Source organism: Wolffia australiana, chromosome 11 (genome assembly GCF_029677425.1).
Source record: "Wolffia australiana isolate 7733 chromosome 11, ASM2967742v1".
In the NCBI taxonomy this organism is placed as follows: domain Eukaryota; kingdom Viridiplantae; phylum Streptophyta; class Magnoliopsida; order Alismatales; family Araceae; genus Wolffia; species Wolffia australiana.
In genome coordinates this window covers 13,029,223-13,048,143 of record NC_135845.1, presented here as the reverse complement: position 1 = coordinate 13,048,143, position 18,921 = coordinate 13,029,223, and the positions used below count along the sequence as shown (strand labels likewise).

Below are 18,921 nucleotides of genomic sequence, written 5' to 3'. Positions count from 1 at the left end.
AAGAGGAGATTGAATCAAGGAATATGATGCACCCAAATCCCTGGCTAGGGTAACAAGGATATTGGAGGAGATGTTTTCCAATGATCCCCATTATGCATCTGTACTAACCAAATGAAAGATTAGGGTTTGATAATTAACCGTACTCTAAGTCATACGGGAGTCTTTCGCGGATGAAGGATTATACATCTACGACAACCAATGACAGATAAGGTTCCATAAGAGAGTTAAAAGACTACTAAATATCTTCTAGAGCATGAGGTGTAGCTTGGCACCCCATGGGCTGGAAACTGAATCTATCGATTTGGGTTAAGTCGATCCTCTAAATAATTAATTTATATGTTGATATAATTAATTAATAAGGTAGGTCAATAAATGTTATTGGGCCATAAAGTTACTAACTAGAATGGTATATGGGCCTATTGGGTCACACACATAAGACTAAAATGATGTTGGAAGATATACTTTATTTTCAAGGTTTTCTATCAAAAATCTTAGATAAGTATAAATAGGGGGGCCACCCATTTTAGGTGCCCATGCAAGCCATATCTGTTCCCCCCCCCTCCCCTTTCTTCTTTCTCTATTTTCTCCATTGATTCCACACAAATCTTTGATGGTTAGAAGAATCACAAGATCTTCAAGGAGTGGTGAACAACGAGAGGAGATCGAACAACATTCTAGTCGCGTGGATACCATTGGAGACCGAGCAATTGATCGACTTGAAGAAACTCTCCTTGGAAGCAAGTCAAGGGTGAAAAAAGTTCAACAAAAGGTACTAATTCTATTACATGTTTTATAAATGATCTAATGCTTCTGCTAGTGGAAATAATTTTTAATACATCAAATTATAACCCCTGAACCTAACATTTATTCTTGACAAGATTTTTTGATAAAAATCCTCAACTTAGGTATATCTACCAAAGCACATAGATCTTGAGTGTGTGACCCTCAAGGGTAATGTACTAGTCTAGCTAACATCTCCAATGGCCCAATAACCTTCAGGGACTTCCTCAAGAATTGCATGAAAACACTCAGGAATGTGGATTCATCATCCACAAGCTTTACGATGTAGAGGAAAAGTTGAGGAATATCGCTGACAGTGAAGAAGAGGTAATGAGATGAAAAATTACATGACCACGCTGAAGCATGGACACTGATAGGATCCTTTACCCTGAAGGGTATCTTCAATATTTTAACCCATTAGGGGCACTTTTGAGCTATATGATAGATTTCTTCTCCTCTCTATAAATATATGTAGCCCTCCCATTACGAGCACAGACAAAACTTAAGGTAAGATTGGCATCTTGGCTCACTATCTCAATCCTCCCTGTCTGAGTTGCGTCTAATTGACTGTCCAGCAATCCCCTATCCTTGTGATTGTCTCACTGGATCTTAAGCCAACACCCGCCCAATCTGATCCCTACCTTTTTCATTCGGTTCTCTTCTAGTCTTCAACAATCCCTATCCCCGTGCTCATAAACACTTCATTGCATCTTCAAGAGGCTTGTCCCTGGTTGATCCCTGATTCATCCATTTGACCTTTCGTGGAACCATTCTCGTTTCTACTCTCCTACCCTAGGAGCTTCTACCTCGCCTTGCCCTTTCCTCCCCTCTCGATTAGGGAACGACAAGTCTGGGACGTGACGTCTCGGACATGATGGGACGGATGACGTCTAATGAAGGACGGTGACGTGATGATATGTTCGTCAAGTCACAGTCACGTCACACGTCCCAGGATTTTGAAAAAAAACCATCACATCCCGTCACGTGTCCCTCCAGCGTCATCCCATCATGTCACCGTCACCATCACTGGTGGCGGAAAATAGTTTCTAAATTTGAACTTCTAAGAGCTTACTTCTCTAAGGATTCCCCATCAGGTCGAAGTCGAATGCTCATCTCATTAATTTTCCATCGAGCACTTGCCAGGTCGAATGCTCTTGCCAGGTGGAGAGAGCTCTTGCCAGGTCAAGTTCTACTTTGAGTTCCTTCTTCTCCATTGATTCTCCGTCAGTCGGGGACCGCTTCCGCCAAGAGGAGTTTCTCTGTCAAGCAGTATGTCGTCTTCCCCATTGGTTCTCCATCATTTTTTTGCAAATAGAATGTCTCTTTGATCTAGCATCAGTGGTTATCTGAGTTAACTCTGATGATATTTTGAAGTTGATCCGCGTATGCAATGTTGGCATCATTGAAGCTATTTTGGGTCTGGACTGTTATTCTCTCTATTTATCTATCTCCCAATCTCAATCTCTCTATCTCCCTATCTGGATCACTGTCTACTCTCTCTCTCTATCTCCCTATTTCTATCTCTCAATCTCCCCATCTCCATTCCTCTATTTAATAGGATGAGGTTCCAAGATTATTCAATACCAATTATCCTTCATTTTTTGGCCAAAAAATTAATTTATAAAAATTCTGCATTTCATTTAACTCCTTGTTATGTTCATTCAAGCATGCGACTTGCTTTGGTTTTGAAGTTGCCGTTTGTATTTTTTAAAACACAATTTAAAATTTTCTCAGAAAGTCAGCGGAGCAGAGAGCTGGAAAATTCATTGTCTGTTGAAAAGGTAGATTCTTAATCGCTGACACAAGTCAATGACTTCTTTACATCCCCCTAATTCAATCTTTCTATCTCCCTATCTTTATCACTCTCTACTCTCACTCTCGCTATCTCCCTGTTTCTATCTCTCTATCTCCCAATCTCAATCACTCTATCTCCCTATCTCGATCACTCTCTACTCCCACTCTCTCTATCTCCCTAATTCTATCTCTCTATATCCCTATCTCCATCCGTCTCTGCTCTCTCTATTTCTCTATCTCCCAATATCAATCTCACTATCTCGATCACTCTCTGCTCTCACTCTCTCTATCTCCTTATTTCTATCCCTCCACCCCCCTATCTCCATCCCTCTCTGCTCTCCCTATCTCAATCACTCTCTGATCTCAATCTCTCTATCTCCCTATTTCTGTCTCTCCATCTCCCTATCTCCATCCCTCTCTGCTCTCCCTATTTCTCTATCTCCCTATCTCGTTCACTCTCTGATTTCAATCTCTCTATCTCCCTATTTCCATCTCTCCATCTCCCTATCTCCATCCCTCTCTGCTCTCCCTATTTCTCTATCTCCCAATCTCAATCTCTCTCTCACTATCTCGATCACTCTCTATTCTCGCTCTATCTCCCTATTTCCATCTCTCTATCTCTCTATCTCCAGCCATCTCTGCTCTCTCTATTTTTCTATCTCCCAATCTCAATCACTCTCTGCTCTTACTCTCTCTACCTCCCTTTTTCTATCTCTCCATCTCCCTATCTCCATCCTCTCTGCTCTCCCTATTTCTCTATCTCCCTATCTAGACCACTCTCTGATCTCAATCTCTCTATCTCCCTATTTCTATCTCTCCATCTCCCTTTCTCCATCCCTTTCTGCTCTCCCTATTTCTCTATCTCCCAATCTCAATCTCTCTATCTTACTATCTCGATCACTCTCTATTCTCACTTAAGGTTTGCCAATTTTTACTGAATTTCGGTAAACCGAACCGAACCGATACCGTTGGTTCGGGTTTCATGGTTTTACCAATAGTTCGGTAAAGGTTTTGGTTCGGACCACCAACCGGATCGAAACCGAACCGAAAGAGAAAGAAATAAAAACATAGATTTTTTTATAGTTGAAGCCAGGGCTCGAACCCTGACCCATCACACGTCCAGCGCACAAGTCCTTAAGCCATCTGTGCCTTTCGGCTTCAATGAATGTAGCAAATAAAGCCAATATATATTCTTATTATACAATCACATTTAGTAAAATACATTTATTAAAATATACAATCATGTTTATTAAAATATATTTATTAAAATGTATTTAATAAAATGTACAATCACGTTTATTAAAATAGATTTATTCAAATATACAATCACGTTTATTAAAATATACAATCACGTTTATTAAAATATGTTTATTAAAATGTATTTATTAAAATATACAATCACGTTTATTAAAATACATTTATTAAAATACATTTATTAAAATGTATTTATTAAAATATACAATCACATTTATTAAAATATACAATCACGTTTATTAAAATACATTTATTGAAATGTATTTGTTAAAATATATAATCACGTAAAAATAAATTTAAAAATAACTTTTCCTTGTGAAGTTTTGAAATAGAAAACACTTAAAACTATTACATAAATCTTCTTTGATTATGTGGTAAATCAGTTTTAATTACATTCTAAAATTGGTTGATTCACTTGTGAATATTTTAATTTATTAACTTTGATCATGATTTTCAGTTGGTATTCATGACCGAACTATAGGTTTTACCAAACCGAACCGATCTTTGACCGAACCGAGACTGTACCGAAGTTTAGGTATAGGTATAGGTTTTTGAAAAAAACCGGTACTGAGACCGACACCGTCATTCCCTATTCTCACTCTCTCTATCTCCCTATTTCCATCTCTCTATCTCCCTATCTCCATCCCTCTCTGCTCTCTTTATTTCTCTATCTCCCAATCTCAATCTCTCTATCTCACTATCTCGATCACTCTCCGCGCTTACTCTCTCTATCTCCCTATTTCTATCTCGATCACTCTCTACTCTCACTCTCGCTATCTACCTATTTCTATCTCTCTATCTCCCTATCTCCATCCCTCTCAACTCTCTCTATTTCTCTATCTTCCTACCTCCATCCCTCTCTACTCCATCTATTCCTCTATCTCCTTATCTAAATACCTCTATTTTTACTATCTCTATCACTTATCTTTGAATTTTTTATCTGGCTGCCTACATCTTTTTGTTTCCCTTTTTATGTTTCAGTCTCTTTTTCTATCTGCATTCTTGTGATTCCTTTTGAGTTTAGAATGATGGTTACACTATTCATATATTTTGAGTCTTCGTGATAATTCTCTTCACTATTTCACATGGGTTAATTTTCTTCACTCCGCTAATTCTCAAAAGACACATAGGAGACTTGAAATTTAAAATTTTTTTATGCCAAATCTCATAAATAATTGTGCTCATGTGATGATGTAACTCTAATATTTGTACTTGTTTCTAATGTTCATAGTATCTTTTTGTTAATTTCATCGAGATTTATTCATCGAATGAGTTAATTTTTGAATTGGAGAAAATGAGTATTTTCACATATTCTCTACGACACAGTCGACAATGGAAACTCTAATTGGCAACATGTGCGCTGACTTGGTAGTAGAGTCATCGGAGGAGGATGTTCCAGAAACCCCTCTACCGCTGGTAGGGCCATCACGTCCCAAACGCAAAGGGAAGGTTGAAATATTGCGATATTTAATGGAGGTTGGGTCAGGCATATGGGCGTGCCTATTATGCCACAACCAAAAAGTTGACCCACTGTGGAATAGGTTGAAGCGGCAAAAAGACGAGTCGACAAACATATTCTGGAGGCACTTGGAGTTCTGTCATGGCAGAGTATACAACAAGCTGAAGGGCACTAATCTCGATCAACAAACAATAGCTGAGGCATACGAGGAAGGTGGTGTCACCACGAAGACGCTAGAGAAGACAAAGGAGATCATAGCACAGTTTGTTTGTCTCACAGACTTCCCATGGGCCATCATGGACAATGTGGGTTCAAGATTATGCGGAAGTACGTTGCGGAGAAAAAAATTGACCCGCCAGGTTCGAAGGCAATAAAGGCTGCAACGCATAAGCTATACGGACCATGAAGGGGAGGCTCGTAGAGTTATTGGACCCCTAGGTTCGAAGGCAAGGTGGATGCATGGACTGCTGAGAATTTGTGTGATCTTCTCGATATCACAGTTCCTTGGATGAACAATCGGTGGGAACTATGCAAACGTGTGATTGCTATACGTGAGCTACTGGGGAAAAACGATGGCGAGAATATGAGCACAATAGTGCTCCAAGCATTGTAAGACTTCGGGTTGAAGACAAAGGTCGACGACAACCCATCTGGCTTCATTTTGCATCGTACTACCTTATTGCAAAACTAACCTTTTAAGCATGCAAGATATATCACTACAAACATTGCTCAAGTAACGGGCGGATGATAACACTGCTCACGAAAAAACTCAAGCTGGTAAATGACCGTTTCACAATGGACCATCATGTTTCGTGCGCTGCCCACGTGCTGAATTTCATCGTCTAGGTTTCATTGAAATCATTACGTGTATCGGTGAACACACCTCCTCCTAGGACTGCGGACAGTTGCGTAGAAGACTCAGTACATGACCATGATTACGACGCTGATATAGATGACTTGGACGCCATGGGGGAGGTTGCAACAAGTCATGCAGAAATGGTCATTCATGACAATGGCGTTGTCTTGGGGGACATAGTTGCCTGTCTTAGGTACTCAGTGATAAGCATCTGAGCATCGACACAACCACGACAACATTATGTAAAGAAATGTAGAGACATGCAGAAGAATCACAACCAAATCCCATTAGACTGCCCAATGTGGTAGAACAGTACGCATGACATGTCGCATGCTGCGTTGGAGAAGTGAGAAGTCAACAATTCTATGGCATTACAAATCTTGTCGGTATAGATAAGGACATGAAACTCTCACGTGAAAAGTGGGAAATGTAGGCAGACTTCCACGACATTCTAGGGCCATTTTATAGGATGACAAACTATGTTAGTGGCTCAAAGACAGTGAGAGTCGTGGAAGAATTTCGCATATTGAAGGCTTTGATGCGACATATCGATACACTAATATCTTGCTCAAGTTTGATATGTCTAAAATACTCACATCGCGAAGAAAGATGACCGCTGCTCAAATTGCGTCTATCTGTAAAGCTTGTGAGAGCATGACGCATAAGATGTTGAAATATGAGAAGATTATTTAGAAGAATCGTGGGACAACTACAGCAGCCATTGTTGACCCTTTCAACAAGGGAGCATCACTCAATCATAGTGGTATTCAGGATGCATTGGTATACAAGACATAATTGGTAACAGCCCCGAGGATGATGACTGGCTAACAGTACTCATCGATGGCGTAGCACCAGCTAGAGCGAAGGAACGATGAGTACCAACTCCGTCTGAGGAATTGGAGACGTATCTCCAATCAATGGAGATAAAGGACAAGGAGTGATGGTGCATGCCATCCTGAACCATCGACGACGTCGTCTGCGCTACTGGCCACTGTCGTCGACAGCCGGGGGAAGATGCTCGTTTATCACGTTTGGATTTTCATCGTCTTTAGTCGTATTTTGTGTTTTTTTGCACTTATCGTTTTGCTTTTGTTGCACTTATCATTTGCTTTTGTTGCATTGCGACGTGTCCCGTGTTCGTGTTTTCGTCATCATGGGAAGGGGTCCTTAGTCACTTGGACCCCCTCCCGTGTCTCTTTCCCCCTTTTTCCTTTTATGTTTTAGTTTCTCCTTTTTATGTTGTAATGGGGGGCCCACTATATAAGGGCCCCCTAATGGACCCCAATTTCCCCTTTGTTGACCCATTTAGGGGCCCAATTGACCTCCCCCTTTATAAGGGAAGAGGGGGAAAGAGATTAGACCAGGAAGAAGAAATCTTATTGTTCTACTTTCTCTCTTGGTCTCACCTCTTCTTTGTAGAAAAGGAAGAACTAGAGGAGAAGAGGGGGAGGGTGAGAGAAGGGACAAGGGAGATCCAGGAGATCTGGAAGGGCACCATCCCCATCCCAACATCTACCAGTGACCCCCTCCTTGTCAAGGCGTCGAAATTCCCGCTCAACGCCCAACCACAGATGCTCTTTGCAATCTCGCCGCCCTGCACTCGTGAGAGAAATCCACCGTCGGTTCTCCCAAATTGACTCCAGAGGCTTCTCCTACTCAAGAGCCCCGCTTGGTCGACGCCCGTCAGTAGAGATCCACCGTCGAAGTGTGCCCGCGCTCGTGAGCAAATTGAGCCCATTCCGCATGAGAAGTACCGGGCTTGGCCTAAGTCAACGTCCAACACTTGCTTATTGTGCACACCCTCAATGACTGATTTGTGGTGGAGCTTCCCCTTCTCGTGCGACCGTTCTTGTCCCCTAGCAGACGCAATCGATCTGTCACCGGCGAAGTGCATTACGACACGAAAATGCTCTTCAGTGCTGACAGAACTTATCAGCGACCATGGTCCTCTCAGCCGACCGACCTCTCCATTAAGGGGGGGAAGGGGCGACCCTGTTGTTTGACGATGCCCAAATCCTTTGACTGTGTTGCCGTCCTCTTGACTTGGCCTGTCGAAGCCGTTGACGCCCGACACATATTTGACGAAGCCACCAACATCTAATAGGCCTCCTAACGGTCGTGCCCTGCCTCTCGGATCACTGGTCCCTCGCGCCTAGGGGCCTTACGTCTGGGATCATCCTCGCTGACTCGGTCGGCCCCGTAGTCAACGCCTACAATCTGAAACCTCTATCACTGCGCCTTGCGCTGACAGTTCCCCGCCAAACCGGGATCACGCAACCGCCGACCTATTCCATCCGCAATGACCCTCAACCCGGGGTTGTGACTGCTAAGCTGGATCAGTTGCTCGAGCTCGTCGCCTTCGCTCACCCTCGTTCCTCGTCTCCTCTCCAACCGCTCTTGCACTATGCCAGTTGAGTCGCCGTTTGCTCTTCGGCACGTCTCCATCACACCCGCTCCAACTAGGGATGGTCCTTTGGTGCGACCGGTGCGATTTTAGGCCGATGTGCAGTCCGGTTTGAATTTTCGGACTGCACATCAGACAGTGTAATATTAAATCGCACCGCACATCGGCCAAGGTCCTGTGCAGTGTGATTGTGCGGTTTTGGTTTGTTTTTTCTGTCGTTCCTCGTTCTCGTCTCTCTCTTGTTCCTCTCTCTCCCTCATGGTCTTTTCTCTCGTTCCCTTCTCTCCTCTCTCTCGCTCTCGTTCCGCTCTCTCCCTCTTTCTCTCTCGCGCTCTTCTCTCTCTGTCGTTCCTCTTTCTCTCTCTATCGTTCCTCTCACTCCCTCTTTCTCTCTCACGCTCTTCTCTCTCTCTCTCTCTCTCTCTCTCTCTCTCTCTCGTTACTCATTCTATCGCTCTTCTCTTTCTCTATGGTGCTCTTCTCTCTCGCTCTTGTTCCTCTCTCTATCACTCTTCTCTTTCTCTCTGGCGCTCTTCTCTTTCTCTCGCACTTTGCCTCTCTGAGACTCTGGCATTCTTCTCTCGCTCTCTTGTTCCTCTCTCTCCCTCTTTCTCTGATTCTCCCTCAAGCTCTTCTCTCTCTTGTTACTCTCTGTGTCTATCGTTTTAAGGCAGTCGGACCACGTTCCTCTCTCTCGCACACTTCTCTTTGGGTCATTCCTCTCTCTCTTCCTCTCTCTCTCTCTCTCTCTTTTATCCCTTTCTCGCGCTTAACTCTCTCATCCTCTCTCTCTCTCTCTCGCACTCTTGTCTCTCTCCCTCTATCTCTCAGTCTATCTTCTCTCTCTTGCTCACTATTCTCTCTCCCTCTCATTCTTCCCTCCCTCACTTGAGTACGCAGCTATAGCAGTATCCTGGAAGCGCTCCGCCGTTTGATCCATCTACCAGTCAAATTTAATCTAATGGCCTTTCTCTCACACATTGATGTTATGAGATCTAGAAATAAACAGTTTGAAAAAATGAATGTAGAGTATCCATCGATTCTCTCTCCAGTTTGGTCCTCTCTCGCTCTCTCATTCTTCCCTCCCGCTGATCTTTTGTCTGATTTTGTGCAATGTGCGGTCCGATTTCATTGCACAAATTCGGACCGCACATCGATCTGTGCTTTTGTGCGATCTAAAAAATTGCACGCCGTCGGAAAAAATTGGACCGGACCGCACGACCTTCCCTAGCTCCGACCGCTGCAACTATCAATGATTCTGCACAATGAGCAACACACCGACAAGGTACGCCGTGCTCTCCCATCGCCTGTTTAATTGTCCTTTGCAGTATACTTCGTCTTGACTCCACCGTGCTCGGGCTAGGTAGGTGAGAGAGGCAATTGAGATAACCACGACACAATTGAGCATCTTACCAGTACGGACGAGTCCATCAGTTACGTGCGAGTCCTACGGATTGATTCTGTTCGACCGTAGACATCCTCGTCATTCTGGCGAGGTTCAAGAGGCCACCGTCGCTGTCACTGAGCAACCCCGTCTAAGCTCGGAGTTCAATGCCTCCCTCGAGATGAAGCCTGCACGTACGACATGTAGGACGCACTGCATCGTAGTTACATATACCCAATTAGGGTTTATCCATCGGACGATGACACTGTTGACGTTTGATACCACTATATAGGTCTCGTGTCATCATACTCTGTACCGACCGGACAACGTCCTCAACGACGTCCGACATCACAGAGACATCACTCGAATGGTGGGCATGCATAGGCGCACGAACCTACCCGCGATTTTCTACCCTTGGGCAAGATTTTCTCTCAGTATGTACGACTAGTGCCCCAACATAACGTTTGTTCTCCGCAGGACGTGCAGTCATCACGTTCAAGAGGGCGCATCATACTGCTAAAAGCATCGAGCTCCTGATCATAGTCAAGTGTTAGTTATGTGTCGAGAATGCTCAGCTGTGTGATGGAGATAGTGCGAACGACTTTTCTGACGACAAAGACTAGTGTAATTTATTACTCTCCATTTACTTCTATCGGTCCAATCTTCTAATGTAAGTGTATTGGATATTTTTTTTTGCAGCTATACCAATCGTCCTCAGGAAAATTTTTTGTTCCATTCTTCTAGCCCAATCAATCTCTTTTGTGCTGATTCAAGAGCAGGTACCTTTTTTTTGAGAACTACGTCGCAATCCTGTTGGAGTTCTGAACCAGTATATTGATATTCATATTTTTTTAAATCAATTGTTTACGTTAATGTTTCAATATCTGGGTTCCACTCCCCATAACGGGCCACAAGTCAAACCTAATTAATTTATGCTGTTTTATAAGTTTCTATTCAAACTTTCTCTCTTTTTACTCAATGTTCCTATGACTTTTAGGTCCCTAGCTTTGCAGCCCTTTGCTGCTGCTGCTTCCTTCAGGAAGAGTGCTTCTAGGTGTGCATATGTTTAGTGCATGATATTCGGATTGTTTTATCTCCATATATTTGGCTTTCAAAGTGGATGCCATTAGAGGGGCCAAAACATTCTATGCGACGTGTCACGTGTATCCAAATCATTTAAAAGACCTTTTGTGAAAAACATCATACATAAAAGTTGTTCATGGTTCTTAGGTCTCTTTATCTACTTTCAAATCGTGAAATGCATACTCGGCTTAACATATTTTTTTATGCACTTGGAAATTAGTCACTCTCACCGTGTGTATATAACTTCATAATAAATATTTCAAACCATATATGTCTACACATACATATTGATTGAAGTTGAGCAGCTTACAAAATAGTTTCTCAACAAATGATAAGTTAGTCAGCCATATAGGCTATGTAACTAAAAAATGCATTTAAGGCATTAGTATGTTAATAGAAAAATTGTTGGAGTACGGTTTTGATTTAACAGAAAAATAATAAAAAAGAACACTAATAATTGATTATGAAAAAGAGATAATGAAATTTTGAATCAGGAGAATAACACTTTAAGATATCACAACAATAAAAATTATGGCGAACATCCGACAGCAAATTAATTACATTCACTAAACAGAGTCAATAAATTAATTATTAAAATGTATTAAAACAAACGCCACTAAATCCTTACTTTTCCGGCAAGAAATTAATAATTACATTAATTATATTCATAATTCTCTGTCAATAAATTAATTTGAAAAATGTATTTAAAATAACGTCACTAAGTCCTTAATTTCCCCGTCAAGAAAGTAATTATTAAATTAATTATATTCATATTTTTTTCAATAAACTAATTATTAAATTGTATTCACTAAATCCATAATTTTCACGTATAATAATTTTCGTCTAATTATTTATTAAATTAATTAAGTTCATAATTTTACGCCAATAAATTAATTACTATAATGTATTTAAAAAAACTTCCCTAAAATCCTTAGTTTTTTTGTCAAGAAATTAATTATTATATTCATAATTTTACGTTTGATAAAATATTTATTAAATTTTTTTTTAAAAAATCTCACTAAATCCTTAATTTTTCCGGCAAGAAATTAATTATTTAATTAGTTATATTAACCATTTTACGTCAATAAATTAATTATCAAGAATTATTAAAACAAAAGTCACTAAATCCATAATTTTTACGTCAATAAATTATTTATTAAATCATTTATATTCATAATTTTATGCCAATTATTTAATTATTAAATTATATTTAAAAAATGTCACTAAAATCCTTAATATTTTTGTCAAGAAATTAATTATCTTTTCATAATTTTATGTTCGATAAAATAATTGTTGAATTGCTTTTAAAAAAACCTCACTAAGTCCTTAATTTGCCCCTCAAGAAATTAATTATTTAATTATTATATTCATAATATGTCAATAAATTAATTATCACTAATTATTAAAACAAGAGTCACTAAATCCATAATTTTACGTCAATAAATTATTTATTAAATAAATTATATTCATAATTTCTGCCAATAATTTAATTATTATAATGTATTAAATAAACGTCACGCCCGTCATCCGTGATGGCCGTTTCTTCACGTCACGTGTCCAGGGCAACCCATCACCGTCACGCCAGTATCGTCTAGCGTCACTGTCACTGTCACCGACCCTGAAACCGTCACCGTCACCGTCACGTCATCCGTCACGTTTCCGTCATGGTGATGTGTGACTCTTGAGTAAGACCTCTATGAAGGCCGGGTTTCTTGCTCGGCAAGTTATATTATGTCTTTCAGTATTTTTTTCACTACACTCCACCGCGCTCGGGCTAGATTAGGTGACAGATTATTGAGAAAACCCCCATCTGGAATTTACTGGGCCTTTTTTGGAATCATTGGTTAAAAAATTATGTGCGAGGGAATCGTAACGGAATTCATCAACCGTATTAAAGTTACAAGTTTGAAGGACACCGACATACAGCTGTCCTCACCAAAACAGTTATTATTTAACAAGTAGAGTTTGGAGATTAAAATTTCCCCCCTTATCACTCGTGTAGAATTCAGAAGATTTGTACTTTACTTTTATGGGTTGGGCTGAGAGCTTTCGGATGCGTCCCAAGAGTTGGCGTCGATCCAGTCAAAGGCGAGGGGGCAGAGAAGACTCGAAGGGATGCCGAGTGAGGAGACGATGGAGAGAGCGTGCGGGCGCAGCTCGCCGCACAGCGTTGCCACCTCTCTCCTGACGACCGCGGCGCCCTCTCTCGAAATGAGTCCATACCGAAGGAAAGATGTATCTTCTTCCACGATGATGAGGACATACATCGATCTCAGCAGGGCCATGACTTCCTGTCAGAGAGCCGAAAACGGCTTCTTATTTAGAGCTCGAGAGAAACCCAGAGAAATATCGATCGATCGATCGAGAGAGAGAGTAAGATAGAATAAGACAGAGGGGAGGAAAGATTAGGACAAACGAGAGAGAGAGTGTGAGGTAGATACAATGAGAGAGAGAGAGAGTAAGATAGAAGGAAAGATTGATACTAGAGAGAGAGAGAGAGAGAGAGGAAGGGAGATAGAGAGAGAGAGGGAGGAAGGGAGAGATAGAGAGATTGATACGAGAGAGAGAGGAAGAGAGATAGAGAGAGAGAGGGAGGAAGGGACAGAGAGAGAGAGAGGAAGGGAGATAGAGAGATAGAGAGAGAGGAGGGGGGAGAGAGAGAGAGGAAGGGAGATAGAAGACAGAGAGATAGAGAGAGGGGGGGAGAGAGAGAGGGGGAGAGAGAGAGAGGAAGGAGATAGAGAGAGATAGAGAGATAGAGAGAGGGAGAGAGAGAGAGGAAGGAGATAGAGAGAGATAGAGAGATAGAGAGAGGGGGGAGATAGAGAGAGGAAGGGAGATAGAGAGAGATAGAGAGATAGAGAGAGGAGGGGGGAGAGAGAGAGAGGAAGGGAGAAAGAGAGATAGAGAGATAGAGAGAGAGAGAGAGGGGAGGGGGGAGAGAGAGTGATACGAGAAAGGGAGAGGGGAGGGGGGAGAGAGAGAGGAGGGAGAGAGAGGGAGAGAGGAGGGAGAGAAGAGAGAGGGAGAGAGAGGGAGAGAGAGAGAGAGAGAGAGAGAGAGAGAGAGAGAGAGGGAGAGAGAGAGAGAGAGAGAGAGAGAGAGAGAGAGAGAGCGAGAGAGAGAGAGAGAGAGAGAGAGAGAGAGAGAGAGAGAGAGAGAGAGAGATCTCTGAAGGAAGCAAGGACAGAGAATAAGGGAGAGAGTTAGGCATCGGGGATCGGGTCAGATCGGATCGTCAAATGGCCAGCGGCGCCAGAGACCGCCAGCAACTCTCTCTGGCGGCCGCTGGCACCGCTGGCGGTCGCTGGGGGTCGCTGGCGGTCGCTGGCGGCCGCTGGATGGTCGCTGGCTGGTACTGGGCGGCCGCCGGCCGGCGCTGGGCGGCGCTGGCCGCCACTGGGCGCCGCCGACTTCGAACATTCGATTCGATCCGATTCGAATAGATCGTTCGAACAATCGGATCCGATTCGAACATTCGATCCGAACAGCCACCTTGTTAGAACAATCCGATCCAAACAGATGCTCAGATCGGATTTGAACGGGGCTGATCGGTGTTCGGATTCGATCGTTCGAATGCCCGATCCGATCGAACATTCGAACGATCTGTCCGAATTCCCGAAGCCTAGGAGAGAGTAAAAAAGCAGAGAGATAAATGTGGTGGAGAGTGTGTAAAAATCAGAGAAAGTTTGTTTGAGAAAGAAACAAATATAGAATGAGAATGTAAAAAACAGATACAGAGATGAAAAGATATATAGTATGAAAAAAGAAAGAGGGGAAAGATACATATAGAGTGTGAAAACAGAGAGAGGGAAGAGAGAGAGAGAGAGAGATGCAGTGTGAAAACAGAGAGTGTGAAAACAGAGATAGAGGAGAGAAAGAGATGAAGAGTTTGAAAACAGAGAAGGGGGGCGAAGATGTAGAGTCTGAAAACAGAGAGGGAAGAAAGAGAACGAAAGTGTAAAATCAGGTAGATAGAGAGAGAAAGAAAGATATAGAGTGTGAAAACAGCGGGAGAGGGGAGAAAGATCGAGTAAAAGCCGCCGATAGGGAGTGAGAGGGAGGGAAGGAGATACTTTTAGAGGACCCTCGGCAGCAGCTGCCTCAACGTCCAAGAGTGTCTGTAAGACAGCTCGGTCGGAAAATGCTCTCCCAAGTTCTTCACCAACTTGAAAGCTCTGCCATGCACAAACAACAAACACTTGTTCTTAGCTTTTCAAATAGAGAATGACAGATGGACAAAATGATAGGCAAAGAAGAGCTAGAAAAAGTGAGGTTCTTGGATGCATTTATGAAGTGGGAAACTGGTAAGAGAAAAATAGTAATATATGAATGGATCAAAGGATTAACAAGATAGATGAATCAACTGACTGATTAGGTGTGGGAGACTCACCAAGACGATAGCGTAATCCTTTTTTGCGCCCCGAGCCTGATGATCAGAAACCTCCTTTGAGAACCGTTCCAGAAGATCTCTCTCCCGTAAGCGAAGAAGATCAATCTGGGTATACATCCAGGGGTTTTACAAAGTTAACCAAACGCAACTGTCGAAAATTTCTGAAACTCCAAATTACTCCAGTTGAAATGAATATCCACCTGGAACTCCGCATTTCTGATGACAGAACTCGTCAAATTGGCAGGAATTACTGGACGAGGGCCGTTCATGTGTTCCAAGCCTAGACCTTTGAACGGTTTACCTCTCCTCTGCGCCACAACGTACTCGGACAACAGCACCTTGCTCACCTGAACCCATATCTGGTTATTAGAAACCAAAACCCTAAACCCAAACAAACCCTAAACCTAATTAACTAGACCTATAGATAAACCACCTGTTGCATGAGGACGTTGTTATCTCCCTCAAAGGTAGACTGAACATCGAATTCGCCTTTGTGCAGCCCTACACGGTTCTCTGTCTTCACACCTTGCCCTCCGCAGGCCTCTCGACATTCCTGGAAACCAATAATTTTGTTCTTACTGTCTCTTAGCAAAAAAAATGTTGAGAGAGAAGAAAGTCCTGACCTGAAGAATTATCATGTTTTGCCACGTAAAAACTGCCTTGAACGCGCTGGAATAAACATGAATAGGTTTGATCATCTCTGGGGTTCTCTCCACGTAAATCGTCTTCAAGAAAGTGACCGCACAGCTCCCACCGTACCTAAATATCGAATTCAGGAATAAAAAAAATTAGATAAATAATAATAGTTCAGTGTATGAGAATGTAGGAACAAAGATTTGGGTCTGGAGGGAAGAAAACCAAAATAAAGTAAAAACTAGAAAACCGTAAAAGAAAATAGATTACGTTTTTGCCAGTAGTGGTAACAGACGTCGCTGATGACTGGGATAATCAAGAAGAGGAACCTCTGGTCCACCTGGCGTTATAGAGAATGCTCTTCTTGTCAAAGAGTACCGTATGGCAATGGCAAGAGCAATCTGAGATGAAACATTGGAAAAGAAATCACCCATTAAGAGAATATTAAATGAGATTCAATGAGGTTGGTCGTTGGTTTTAATCTTACCTTCGAAGAGTATACAGCGCCGACAGTAATGTTTATACGACCCAGAGTCAAAGGGGCCAAAAGCGCGGCGAACCTCTGAATCTCAAATGGATATAACATGTTCAGAATCTCGCACTTCCCATTTTTTTTAGTTTTTTTAGTAATTTTGATCTTGATACAGGAGGAATAAAAGTACAGTTTGAGGGGATTATTCGGGAGTTTCTCACCTGATCGGGGTCTGATATTACGCTCGTATATTTCCCATCAGGTGACACATTCGAGAGCGAGTTTAGCAAATTCAGACGGGGAATCCGAAGATTATCAAACCTGAACAGGCACAGAACAATTCGATAAATTATTTAAAATGATGCTTGAATTGAATATCATTAAGCGGATATTTGTTACCAGATACGGCCATTGTCGATCCCGTTTAATCCAATCTTGTGCCCGCAGTCAGCGATTCTGATATTGGGGCAGATCTTCCCATCAGCATCCCTAATCCGCGCGGCAAACGCATGAACGCCCTTATTTTCCCCCTCGATTTCCAGTTGGGCGAATATTATCGTGTGATTTGCATGCTGAAATATCTCTGAATTGTTTGGCATATTTCGAAATTTCTAGGTTCCTCGGAAGAAAGAAGCAGACACTGAAGAAATAACAAATTACCTTCCCCGCGCCTCCAATCCAGTACTTTTGCGCAGATTCACACGGAGTGTTTATGATAAATTCCTCCTTTTCTGAGTCATAAGTGGCTACGGTTTCAATTCCACGAACCTTCATTGCGAATTAATCAGTCGATCAGGAGCAGGAATTAAGGATATCAAATGGGGGAAAAATACTAATGGGGGTGTTTGAGCTTACATTACTTCCATGTCCCAGTTCGGTCATCGCGAAACAACCTTTCACTTCAAGCTTTTCCGTGTCCCTCAACCATTTATCGTGGTGATACTTTGTGCCAAGGAATCGAATCCCCAATCCCCTGAGAAATTTGATCACGAGATTGAGAGAATCATAAAAACGATGTCTTAATGGAATCATTATGGCCGAGATATATATCCTCATGCGAATCCAAAGATGGTGTCTTTACTTCAATTCGATTTTGTGTTTTTCCCTGTTTTTATTCCCATTCCTTTCCGTCATTCCTGAAGATTCCGATCCATTTTGTCATCGAGAGAAGGTCACGAAAAAATAATGTTTTTGTCCGATTGAAAGTAGGAAACGCGTTCCTTACTCCAAAGGGTCATTCGATTCTTCGTTTTTGATTAAAAAAAATTAATCAAATCTTTCCAAGTAGAACTCCAGTAGAAATTTTAAGCAACCTAAATGACGAATCAAGACGAATTAAACTCACCATAGAAAGAATTGAACTCCCAACTTGATTCCCAGGCTGTGATCAAACAAAACGGAGCTCTCTATCAGAGCGAACCTCCTCATCTCCATCTCCCTACCACAAGTCAACCATCCATCATACATCCCTCGATCCCTCAGATACACGATCCTGCGCATGGTTAACTCCCGCTGTTGTTCCATCGGCTCGTCATAGTTAGGAATCAAGAAAATTCTTCCCTTCCGGGGGCGACGAGGGGACAAGAACAGCGGACTCTCCTCCATTATCCGGTACACCCAATCACGCGCATCACTATCATGACCATCCATAATTCTCCGCATCTCATCGACGTATAATTCGATCTTCTCATATGATTCCGGAGAAGCGTACTGTACGCAGGCAGAAGCTTCAAGCTGCCTCGTCTCAGCCGTGGACGACGATCCATTCAAGAGATGATGCGCTATAATGGAAGTTCTACGGTGGACTCGTTCCAACTCCGGCGCTTCCATCTTGGCACGAGGGAGATCGAATGGGGGATGATCTACTTGGGAAAAATCGAGAATTTAAGCTAGTTTTGTTGGGTCGCCGAGGAAGGTGGATAGTGGACGGAAATTGAGTTGTTGCGTGTTAAAGACTAGAAAGCCAGCCATGCACTTTTCAAACCGCCGGGGAGAAGATAAGCTCCGCCCATTACCATGCCCATGCTGTTTTGGAGAAGGTGAGCCGAGTTGGAACTAAATATAGGATAAGTCGGCAGGATATTTTTGGGCGTTTTGGCACGTCGGTCGACCACGTTGCATGTTAATGATAGGGATGTTGGAGTCCGTGATATGATCGAGATTTTCTTTGTTTTTGCTGAAAAAAAGAAACTGAAGGAAGACGGTAACTCGCCTAAGAATTGTATTCTGTGACCGAACTAATTCTCTCTTATGGCCTGTCACTCCTAAAATAGCTCTGTCGGACCGATTTGGGATGGTGTACAGTATAGTTTATGATACACCCGGTTTCTTCCCATTTAGTTTCGAATATAGGAAAATATCAAACGGTCCTTCACCCATTTTTCTTGCCAGTTGGGATTAGGAATTGTC

General features: G+C 42.3%; 1 protein-coding gene across 1 annotated transcript; it reads right to left on the bottom strand.

Moving 5' to 3' along the window:
• Positions 1–12,858: 12,858 nt before the first annotated feature.
• On the bottom strand, positions 12,859–18,531 carry LOC144709124 (acyl-coenzyme A oxidase 3, peroxisomal-like). Its single transcript, XM_078582544.1, has 13 exons — positions 17,858–18,531; positions 17,368–17,485; positions 17,173–17,280; positions 16,912–17,084; positions 16,734–16,833; positions 16,528–16,602; positions 16,311–16,441; positions 16,031–16,166; positions 15,841–15,960; positions 15,608–15,754; positions 15,408–15,512; positions 15,091–15,192; positions 12,859–13,305 (listed from the first exon to the last, which is right to left on the bottom strand). The coding sequence occupies exons 1-13, from the start codon at positions 18,340–18,342 to the stop codon at positions 13,042–13,044; spliced, it is 2,064 nt and encodes a 687-aa protein (XP_078438670.1). The 5' UTR covers positions 18,343–18,531; the 3' UTR covers positions 12,859–13,041.
• Between the last annotated feature and the right edge of the window lie 390 nt (positions 18,532–18,921).

Excerpts from the sequence above, each read along its gene's own strand:
- LOC144709124 (XM_078582544.1), bottom strand. The coding sequence starts at position 18,342 with ATGGAAGCGCCGGAGTTGGAACGAGTCCACCGTAGAACTTCCATTATA. Across the intron at positions 15,755-15,840 it reads ACAACGTCCTCATGCAACAG|GTGAGCAAGGTGCTGTTGTC; the intron begins GTGGTTTATCTA and ends ATATGGGTTCAG. Across the intron at positions 15,193-15,407 it reads AGGATTACGCTATCGTCTTG|AGCTTTCAAGTTGGTGAAGA; the intron begins GTGAGTCTCCCA and ends TGTGCATGGCAG.